At 36.4% G+C, this 11,310-nt stretch overlaps 1 protein-coding gene across 2 annotated transcripts; it reads left to right on the forward strand.

The window, feature by feature from the left end:
• Nucleotides 1–1,167: 1,167 nt before the first annotated feature.
• LOC113726233 (uncharacterized) lies at nucleotides 1,168–5,005 on the forward strand. Of its 2 annotated transcripts, none has more exons than XR_003457491.2 (3): nucleotides 1,168–1,912; nucleotides 2,508–4,264; nucleotides 4,773–5,005. XR_003457491.2 is itself a non-coding variant. In XM_027249834.2 (3 exons), exons 1-2 carry the CDS (start codon nucleotides 1,545–1,547, stop codon nucleotides 4,207–4,209), a joined length of 2,070 nt encoding a protein of 689 aa, XP_027105635.1. In that variant the 5' UTR covers nucleotides 1,168–1,544; the 3' UTR covers nucleotides 4,210–4,215; nucleotides 4,773–5,005. The 2 variants fall into 2 exon arrangements, 1 of the variants encoding a protein (XP_027105635.1); XM_027249834.2 differs by having other exon boundaries at nucleotides 2,508–4,215.
• Nucleotides 5,006–11,310: the final 6,305 nt, after the last annotated feature.

The raw sequence follows: 11,310 nt of genomic DNA on the forward strand, positions 1-11,310 counted from the left end.
CAAGTCCTCCAAACTTTCACCACAAGGACAATGGAATTAATAACGTTGCAAAGACCAATTGGACAATAGGATTGGATGATTAGAGAAATAGCATAATATGAGTAAAACTCCAAAGTTTCATAAACAACTCCATGAGTAAGGAAATTCAGACAAAACTTAGTAACTTCATCAATCGATAAATAAATCAAATTTGCGCCACTCTGCAGCATGGGAGTGCAAAAGGACTGTTTCTCGGTCCCCTTCTCTATGCCGGTGAGTTTTGCTTCTTTCCTTCCAATTTGTAGTGTTAGATGTTAATTCTTACTATGATTTCAGTAGTTTTTAATGCAGTAGTAAAAAGGTGCTTAGTTATAAGGTTTTTAGATTCTTTATATATAGGGTTAATCACATTTTGGCCCCTTGAATTTTGAGGGTGGTTTCACTTTACCATTATCAATCTTAAAAGGATACATTTTAGCACCATAAAAATCAGTCAAAGTTAGAAATGAAAAAAAGCAAGTGCAACAACATTATTGACTTTTTATTTATGAGGTCGTTTATAACATACTATTATTTTCTCTACGATGTCTATTATGCAAAAGCTAAAAAAGTTTACAATTAGTTCACTAATATATGCTTAAAATTTTTCTTGCTAGATTAATGTTCACTTTTTATATATTTTTTGTTCAATTGATTAAGACTTTCAATCAAACAATAAGGATATGTAACATAATAATAACTATAAATAGAATTAGAAAATTTTTGAAAAAATGAGGTAATATTAAACTTATTCTTTTTTTTTAAAAATAACTTCGACAACAAATGGGCAATGTTGTCATAACACTTACCTTTCTTTCATGGAGTTGAGGTTATCAAAGTTAACTAGTTCTCATAGAGGTGAAGCGTAAATTTTTAAGATTAACAGTAATCAAGTGTGAATTCCCCACCCAAAACTTAGAGGGGCAAAATGTTATTAACCCTTGTAAGTTGTGGTTGGGATTTATTATACTCTATGACCAGTTTGAGTAAAAACAGAAAGGTCTTGCAGCACTTTAATTTTAAATCAAATTAAGTTAGCGATTGTTGGCTTTTCGAACCCAAAAGTGGAGAGAGGTATTCGCATGTGGCAAACCGTTTCCCATGTCACCCAGTATTAACGCAAAATGCTGATTTTTTGTGAATCATTGAAGTGAAGTTTTATACGTTTCTTCCATCCCTGCATCATGAAATGGAATAGGCATTTCCGTTTTGATTGAGAGATTGCCAAGCCAGGTGGAAATGTCGTTCAGTCTCGGTAACTCTCTTTCACCACAAGTACTGGCAAGAATTCTGCAATTACATTTTTCATCTTCTCTTGAATTACATTTCTTTAACCTTTTAAAATAGAAACCCCATAAAGCGTGACCGCCCCAAACCCAAATATAACATGTCGCTGTGACGGGTCGCCCCATTTACCCGGCTAACCGCCTTTATCTTCCTTCGTTCACCCCGTAACAAAATCCCTAACTCTCCCCTTCCCCTCTTTCTCACTGAAGAAGAAAAAATTGTCCAAAATCCAAAGAAAAATGTATAATGGAATCGGGCTTCAGACGCCGAGAGGTTCGGGAACGAACGGCTACATCCAGACGAACAAGTTCTTCGTGAAGTCAAAATCGAACAAAGTAGTGACGGATTCTTCGATTAAAGGCTTCGATGCCGGCCAGGGTACCGGCGGCGTGACCCGGAAAGCCAATAAGGAGATTCTGGAGCACGACCGCAAACGCCAGATCCAGCTGAAGCTCCTCGTTCTTGAAGATAAGCTTGTCGATCAGGGCTACACCGATGCCGAAATTGCTGAAAAGCTTCAGGAGGCTCGACAAAACCTGGAGGCTGCCGCCGCTGCTGAAGAAGCTGGCGGCCCTTCGGCAATCGTTGTCTCCTCCTCTGATAACAAGTATCGACACTTTCTACAGTCTGTTGATTTAGTTAATTGATTAGGGTTTCTTTTGTTGTTTTTCTATTGAGTGTTTTCTTTTTAGTCATTACTTGGATATAATTATTTGTTGATGGAACAATTAATTGAAAGTGACTGTTAGGGATTATGGATTTTTTTTTTTGAAATTAGTTGTATATTGTGCTAGTGATCCGCCTGTCCTGCATCGAACTTGTTGAAATGGCCAAAATATTGTTTATCCCAACTCCTTTGCCCCTCTGACAATGACCAAACATTAAAAGAGTATTGTAGGCATGTTGCTTGCTGTCTAGCTACCTGTTGTCAAGAAGGATGGTAATATCTGTAGGCTACTCTGAGAGTAACTATGACATGAAGGACAGGACTAATCACCTCCATTTACTGTTAGTGTACCCTTTTTTGGGTTTAGTTCTGGTTTTTCAAACTATGTAAAAGGCAAAATAGACTAGAATTGCTATGTAAATATATGTTATTTCTTTTAATTGCTTAGTGTTGTTGTAGATGTGATAACCATCTTGAGTTTTCATTTCATCATTCTTGTAGTTGCTAGTCTTAAATATTTGGGTGTTTCTCTCAGGGTTTCAGACACACAGACACACCAAATAGCTGCTAGAAAGGAAAAGCAAATGGAAACCTTAAAAGCTGCTCTAGGGATTGGATCTGAAACTGACAAGCAAAAGAAGCAGCAGGGTGCTTGGGTCTTGGATTCTGAAGGTAGTGGCGAGGACGAAAAGATAAGAAGCGGGATCCTTGTTGATGCTGCTGGCTACGGCAACATTCATGAAAAGGATACCAAAAAAGAAAAGGTTCAAGATACGAAGAGTAAGAAGAATGATAGTGAAAGAGATGCGACAAAGAATCGCAAGAAGAAGCAAGGGAGAAGAAGAGGTGAAGACTCATCTGATACAGACACAGAAGGGAAACATGCAAGAGAAACTAGCGGTAAGCGTGGAAAAAACAGGAGGGCAATTTCTAGTGATGATTCTGATTCTGATTCTGATATTGAGGAAAGGAGGCAAAAGTCAAGGAGGAAACACAGAAGTAGTAGAAAGCATGACAGTAGCTCCTCCAGTCCAGAGTCTAATTCTGATTCTAGTTCAGAGTCTGAATCTGATTATAGTTCTGATGAGAAGCTGAAGCACAAAAGTCAAAAAGTTAAGCAACTGTCACGATATAAACGGTATGATTCTGAGGATGAATATAAGCGGTATGGTTCTGAGGATGAATATGACATTGGCAAGAGAAAAAGTGATAAAGAGAAGAAAAGGAGTCATCATAGCAGAGCTTCTGTGGCAGAGAAAGATGATAAATTGAAGACAGGGGATAAAGGGATGCAGAGAGGCAATAGAAAGTATGGTAATGGAAGTGATATATCTGAAGAAGAAACCAGAAAAACATTGGTGAAAACTGACAAAAGATCGCGCCGGCATGACACTGATGAGGACAGTTCTGATTCTGATTATGATGGGAAAAGGAGGACCAAGCGAGGTAGAAGACATGATTCTGATGAGGATGATTATGAAATTAGGGGCAAGGCTTCTCTTGAGAAAAGCAGCAGGAGTGATTCAGACTCTGAAACTAGTGATCAGGGTCGTGGGAGGTATGAGAAATTTAAATCCAGTGAGAAGAGCAGAGGTGGTAACGAAAACAATGTGAGTGGTAGAGGTGGGGGAAGTGTAGTAAATGAGACATTCAAGAAATTGGAGCAGCTGCAACAGTCAAAGCATGATGTAATGGATGGATCAAGGCAGGGCAATCAAGAGACGACAAGGGGTAAGAAGAAGATGGATGATGAAGATCGGGAAGGAAAGCTTGAGGTGAAGTCAAGAAGGCGAGATTCTGGTAAAGAGGCTGATAATGGAAGTCAGAGTAAATCACTAAGGAATGAGGAGAAGCAGGGTAGGGATGGCAGAACGATTAGAAATGACCGAGGACAGGAACGTCGGGGCACTGGAAGGAATCACCGTGAGCTGCAGCATGGGGATAGGAGAGGGATTCAGGACGTTGAAAGGTATGGACAGGATAGAAGAGGAAATAGGGATGAAGATAACAATCGGGGAAGAAAGCACAAAAGAGATGAAGAGGAAGAAACATATCGGGATCGTGAAAAAGATGGGGAGCATCAAGAAGCGAGGTTGGAGGAAGAGCATGGGCGCAGAAAGAATGATAGGCATAGAGAACATGAGTCGTCCAAGAGAGGTCGATATGATGATTTGCATTCCAGTCGAGAAAGACGATATGATGATGATAGGCGTGATGAGCGGCGGTCTAGGCGCTGAAACATGGTTAGTTGAGACTTGCAGCCAGTATCTATCCACTCAAGGAAAGAATTGAGTTAGTTCTCTGCACTAAAACTCAACTCTGACCGGAAGAAGTTTTAATTGACATTCCATGTTGTGTTTACCTTTTAAAGATTGGAAGTTTAAGCCTCTTGATGTTTTTACTTTTGTTCTCCAGTGGCTTCTATCTTTAAATTGGCTTCAACGGAAGCAGTCAGATAAGGCTTGAGTCAAAGATTTTTAAGACTGCTATTGTCACCTTTTTCTACTTTTGCCAGTTTAAAATTTTGACTTAAGTTTATTATATTTAGCAACATTGCAGCTCCTAATCTGATGATATCTTTGTGATAAACTATATTTGGTGTCTCTCTGCATTTATTTATAAATTCCTTGTAGCGTCTCCTGCAAATGAAGAATGTTGTGATACAACTTTACTTTCCACATTCTAAAAATGGTTGTTGCTTGTTTTGTGCTTATGGTTTTACAGCTTCCATTTGTAAGATGCAATTTGCTGTATTTGGTGTTACAAGTTATGACATACTGATTTGCTTTAATTTTCTCAGGTTTCTTCCGTGCAGTGCTGGTTTCTCAGACTCTCTGCTAGGTCTGGGCCTGTCGAGGATTTGCATTGTAGCTAGGCGACCTGCTTTTATTTGATCATGTACTACTAGAAGATGTAAAATCTCTGCTGTCAGACCTGGTTTTCTGATGGGTTCTGTATCTGATTTTCCCTGAACGTTTGATGTGAACTAAGCTTTTGTCTTCAAAACAGTTTGCTTGGCTCGAAGTTTGCTCATTTCAATGTCTGAGTTCTGATCACATATTGGTTCAAATTTTTTTTTTTGGGGGCTTTCTGTGTTGCTAATTCGTTTTAAGCTTCCAAGGACAAAACAAATCTTGCCTGCATTTCGCAGCTGCACCCTGTAAAAGATTCCAACAGAGCTGCTTTTGGTGAATGATTAGACTTATTGTCATCGAAGGGGTCAATAGTGGCAGGGCGTGTTTCTCCATTGGCTCTTGCTCGTCACCGATTGAAAGTCTGTCTCTAGAAATTAATTTCAAATAGGTTGTGAGCCAATCAAAGAACAATAAATACCAATAGCAGACTTTAAAGAAGAACTCGAGAATGTCTCCAGTTGCCTCAGTGAAGGTCGATCTTTTTCGGCAAATAGTGACCAAAGTTGCAAGCGCTTTCCTTCTGCTGTAAATTACTCCCCAGTCTCCCCAATTTAGACAATTTGCTTGATGGTAGCTGAATGTTCGAAGGAAACAAATTCGGTTCTTAATCTTTTGAATCTAGATCAGAGAAGGACAATTGATAAAATTTGGTTCCTTATTCTTTTTATTTTGAAAAAGAAAAGGACAATTGACGGAAGTTGGCCGTTTCAGCAAAACAAATTTCTGGAACAAAAAGGGCATTTGATTGAACTTGGTTCTTTATTTTTTCTATTTTGACAAAAAAAAAAAAAAAAGAGGATAACTGACAGAAGTTGATAATCGCTAAGAAAAAGTCACATGAAAAAGTTTAGTGTATAACTATGATGGGGACCAAGAACTTTTTTTTTTTTTTTTTTTTTTGGGGTCAACGGCAACAATTTCATTAAATCAATAATCACTATACAAATTAGGGCAACTGCTCTGCAATATCTACTCGAGCTGTCACGAGGAGTCAAGTTGGAAGACAATAATCTTTCCACTCAATTTCACCCTAACAAGTTCACAGCAAACTTTGCTAATTTGTGGCTAATAGAGTATAAGACTTGCGTATGCATAATTTCATAATGCGAGCTCGCGTGGACACTCCCATTTTTATTAGGGATAATTCTAGAATTCTCGCTTAAGGTTTCTGACATTTTTGCAAGTCAAATGTGTTGTTGTTGGGCCATCTTTAAGGTTTCTGGCATTGTTGTTGTTGCAAGTCAAATTATTTCTATAATTTTTTTTGGGCCCATTTCTGTTGAGTTGTTTCCGATAGTGACACATAAGAGGGGAGGAAAAGGATCCCCATAAAAAGTTGAGGAAAATTACGAGTTAGTTTGTCAAAAATGAATATCTCCAATATCAGACATTGGGTTACAATATAAGGAAGAGGTAGTAGAAGTTCTAGGCAGCAGCGAAACTAGAAATGCAATTCAGTACAGTCAAAACTTATCATTTGAAATTCTAATAAGAGAAGTTCGCACTCCCCAATTAGTTTTTTTCTGCTCCTTAGAGACATATTATTTAGCGAGTAAATTAGAGTGTAAAATTGGAATGCGAATATCAATTCCCTTTTAATATTCCAACATGCTCCAAGAATGCGGCAAATGTATTCAAAAAGTGGAGCACATAATATATTATTCTACAATTGCTTCTAACGTGTTTTATGTCCTGATATCGTTGGATAACGTTCCCATACATGTAACCAAACAATTGAATTTCATCATATTTAGTGATAATTAGCAACTTTTCAAATTTTCTCCTAGGCGCGCGTAGATCAACTAGTAAATCTTTAAACTAATCTTATACATGGTTCTGCGGAGAAAAAAATTGCAGTCATTTAGATTTACGGTCTGTTTAGTTTTATTACATTAGTGCCTGTAATTATTACATTAGTTTTATTACTCAAAGCTGAAGAGTTCAATTACTTAAAACCATTTATCTTGGAAACCTGAGATAAGAAGGTTTTCATCCTGCAGTTTTGCAAGGGTCACGCCATAAATTGATCAAGAAATTTGTGAGTTATTGCGGGAATGTTTACCTATTAAAGTTGAATGCTTTTTTTTTTTTTTTTTTTGGGCTGTTGATTTCCGATTTGATTTCCTCAGAAGAGATGTTTTACTAATAGTATCAATATTCTTTATTGAATTGTGTAATGTTCATCATGACTTCATTCTACATTTTGCAGGGATGTTTCTGAAAACAATTTCACAAATTTCACTTCATCTACAGGTACCGTATCTCCAAACGTGTGCGAAAACTAGTTTGCTGAAATTGGCTTTGCCATGTATATATTTCGCATAGGGAAATGCATGTATGCAGGATGAGTATGCTTCGTTCTTTCTGTCTGTTCATAATAGGTTCTTATCATCCATTCTCAGGAACTTGTTTGCATGCTGCTCCAACACAAGCGATATTAAGTTGTGGCACTCTTATTTCTTGGAATATTTCCTTCACTTTTAACAACAAAGCTCAGGGGATGCTGCTATTTACTAAGTGTCTCATTCCATTGAATGATATTTGATTGGATGTTTGATTACAATGTGTAACTACTGCAGAAAACCACTTGTACATTAACTGTGGTGGGAATGCAGCATTAATAAATGGAAGTTATTAGGAAGCTGATCTGCAACCAGATAGAAAATCAACTTTCTTTCCAAGTTGACAACAAAGCTTGAGGATACAGTAGTGTGGGAACATATCTGTTCGGAGACAGTAACCAGTACATGGTAAACCAAACCTGTGATATTTCCATGGCTGATGCACCCTTGTATGCTGGGGCTCGTGCATCTCCAAAATCCTTGAAATCTTATGGATTTTGTTTAAGAAATGATGAATATGCAATTATACTTCACTTTGCTGAAATAGGATGGGGTGCTAAAACGGATGTTAGTATCAGGAGAAACAGATGGAGTTTTTGATGTGGAAATCCGGGTATCGAATCGATCCATTTTACTATAGCGCTGTCAACTGATAACTGGAGAGGTTGATAGAGATGACAACTGCAGGGCCACAAAGTACCGAGAGGTTTCAATATAGAGGAAGCAGCCAGGATGTATACTTCCAAGTTCCTGATGACAGATTTTGGGAGGAAAAGGAAAGCATCGATACACCTGGATATTAAACCAGACGCACTTTATAAGCTGCAGTCTGCAATCCATCGGAAAGCTTCTTCAGTGCCCAGTGCCCACCCATTAATTCGGCAAGCGTATCAATAATAGTTTTACAATCTTTTGCAATCAGTTCAGAGGATAGTGAACGAAATCCTAAACATCTGGCTAGAAAACCTCTTTTTGCTATTTTATCAATAATTGCAGTATTGGCTCCCTAAAAACATAGGCGAACCATACATGAGAAACTTCACACTTTTGCAGGTTGCGTTTCAATCCGAGCAATCGTTCAATCTCTCCAGTCAAGGACTTGCCAGTGCCACCAGCAAGAACTGAGATGATGATCATCAGAAAACTCGAGTCAGATATACCAAATTTATCGTCACTCTTGCGATGATAGTCAGCAATGATAATACCTCCGCAGCTAATAAGAACAATTATGTAGAAACAGAACCTTTTCCATTCTTGGAAACCCAAAAAAAGAAAAACCAGAGAATCATTGAAGTTCAGATAAAGTAGGCTGTGGAAATACGTTTGCGATTCCAAGGAATAAAAACAGAAGGAAAATCCAGAATTCGCGTATCCTCCAAAAATTCCCACTTATGACTTAACCGGATGGTATGATATCCTTTCATCATATCAATCTTGAGAGCACACCTTGGTTTTCCAGAGTTTCCACGGCACCATCTCAAGTTCATGCATTAGAAGAACATTGTCAGCAAGTAGACCTTCCCTTAAAATAGGCACTCTGTGAAGACCTAATCAAATCAGGCAGGACCACCTTCAAACATTCGGCAAGAACTTTAGAATAGCATTTTGTATACATTGTTACAACATGATATTGTCCTCATGTCCTTCATGGTCATAGAAGTGCTCCCCTTAGGAATCAAAGCAAGAATATTGGCATCGAGCGCGACCAATTCCTATGATTGGTGTTGAATCGGGTTGTTTAGAAGCCCTTTATTTGGGAGGGAAAAAAAAAACTCAAGATTCTCCAAACACCATTTTTTTTTTTACTAAATTATTATTTTTCTAACCATTTTTTCATCTCACATAGTACAACATATTAGAAAACGTACTAAGTAAAAGTAGATATATAGAAAAATTTATCCAAATAATCTTCAATCCGATCACTCCTGTTTAATGGCTTGAATAAAAGCCCACAACATTCCAACTTTTCACAAAAGAATCCACTCCAAATCCCATTTGCACCAATGGCTGTTCCGTATTTCATAGTACAAAATTAAGCTTTGTGGATTTCTTAATGAGTAACAGGAGCTTTTATAAGATGTTTGTGTGCCTCAAAAAAGGTTCTTTTAATCTCAATCTTGACACTTCGAGAACTCAAACGGCTAACAGACCAAGGTCAAAGAATAAGGTTTGATGAAACTTAACAACCTCATGTTCTAGAACTCAGTGAGCTTAATCTCCAAAGTCTAGAGAATTTATGTCACATGAAAAAAGTCAAATTGAAATTGGCCAAAGAAATACAAATAAAACCCTTTACCATCGAAACAAATTATCAAATTATTGTTTACTTGTGTCTTTGCTTCCATGCTATTGTCAATGGCATTTCCAATTTGCAAATTTTGTAGTAAGGATAGGACTTGTTGTTACAATGGCAAAGTGATTTTTCCAAATAGTCTTATGCCTTGTTTGGATTGCATTTTTCTGGATTTTTTTTTTTGTAGAAAAATTACTATAAAGATTTGATATATGTGAGGTAAAAAGGTGATTGAGAAATGTGTTCGCAGAAAACCTAAAATTGCTACCCAAACAAGGCCTTAGGTTTAACTAAAGTCCAAATCAATCTCATTGTTAATAATTAACTAAGTTCTGTTAATTGTCCTTTCTTTATTAATATTGGAACTATTTAGTGTTTAAATATGTTTTGGTTGAAACTTTAGGGACCGTTTAATCAATATTGAATTATTAAAAAACCAGATTTATTATTATTTTTTAAAATTCTGCAAGTTAATCTGGAGTAGCGTCAAAACTTTGGAGACTGAAACTGCAATCAACTTTTATTTTTTTTTAGGCGGCATGCCTAATTGAATAAAAATAATGGATGTATTGGGGTATTTGATTTTAATGTTAAAATCACATTCTCTTTCGTTAATCTGATTTTGTCTATTATAACAAATTTACAATACATAACACAAAAAGTTTCTATTGCTGCCATAAAATTGCTATACAGTTTCTAAACTAAAATTTCATATATCCTTTTAAAAAAAGTTAAAATCAAAATCAGGCATAAGTTGCATCGCCTATTTTTTTCAGACATTGTAAGGAGAGTAAAACAATTCTTCTTTTGGTTAACTTTTCATACATTTCGAATTTTACAATTATCACTTCGTCATATTTTGGTGAATCATTTGATGCTTTAGCTGAATATATCTTGGAATGCTCTTTTCCTTCAAAAATATAATTCCATGCAATTCAAAAGTACAAAATAGTCTAAACATTAAGTAGCATTTTGGTAAAAAAAAAAAAAAAAAAGTTTAAGAAAAAACAGACTATTGAGTGAAAGAAATTATTTTGGGTGTCAGTTTGTGACCAAGCCTTACATAAACGTGTGCATAACTTTTATAATGGAACCTAGTATTTAAACTTACCAATTTGCGGTAAAAAAAAATAAAAACATTCTTGACTTTCTTTTTTAATACAGTTTAAGTTAAAGAGAACGATCATAATGGCAATAAAAGATAAAAATGTCCATCCGTTTTTTTTAAACATGATTTAAAGATTCAGGTAACGTGTTGCTTGTATGCATTTGAGTAGTTTAAAATACAATTTGTACGTTTTTTGGACATGAAAAGAAGATTTGAATAATGTATTGCTAGTAAGCATTCAATGTATTACTAGCAAGCAATCAAGTAGTTTAAAATACAACTTCGTATCAAAATAGTAACTGCTCTCGTAACGAGTATACTCCAAAATGGGTGGCAAAAATGGGACTTGGGGCAGCTACAGTTGTCAGATTAACTGTTTTTAAACGATATAATAATTCTCTTTAAACAGTTTGTAAATTTACGTGAAATATTTGTAAAAGTTCTCAATATATATGTAGTTATTTTGTACGGGCCTCACATGAATAGCAATAAAATATCATACACTTATTGTAAAGATATACAAACAGTTAAGAAACAATTCACGCAAATGGAGCTACCCTATTCAAGGACAATTGATCCAACAAAGCGTCCCTACCCAAGTCCGTAAAAATGTTGGTCAGCCACAATTGAAAGAGATTTGAACTTTGAAGGTCAAAGACGAAGTTGGACAGTTTCAAATT

Source organism: Coffea arabica, chromosome 2c (assembly GCF_036785885.1).
Source record: "Coffea arabica cultivar ET-39 chromosome 2c, Coffea Arabica ET-39 HiFi, whole genome shotgun sequence".
NCBI lineage: Eukaryota > Viridiplantae > Streptophyta > Magnoliopsida > Gentianales > Rubiaceae > Coffea > Coffea arabica.

What these genes read in the sequence shown, in the direction of transcription:
- LOC113726233 (XM_027249834.2), top strand. Translation starts at nt 1,545, where the DNA reads ATGTATAATGGAATCGGGCTTCAGACGCCGAGAGGTTCGGGAACGAAC. An exon ending in GTCTCCTCCTCTGATAACAA is followed by an intron (nt 1,913 to 2,507) that starts GTATCGACACTT and finishes TGTTTCTCTCAG; the next exon opens with GGTTTCAGACACACAGACAC.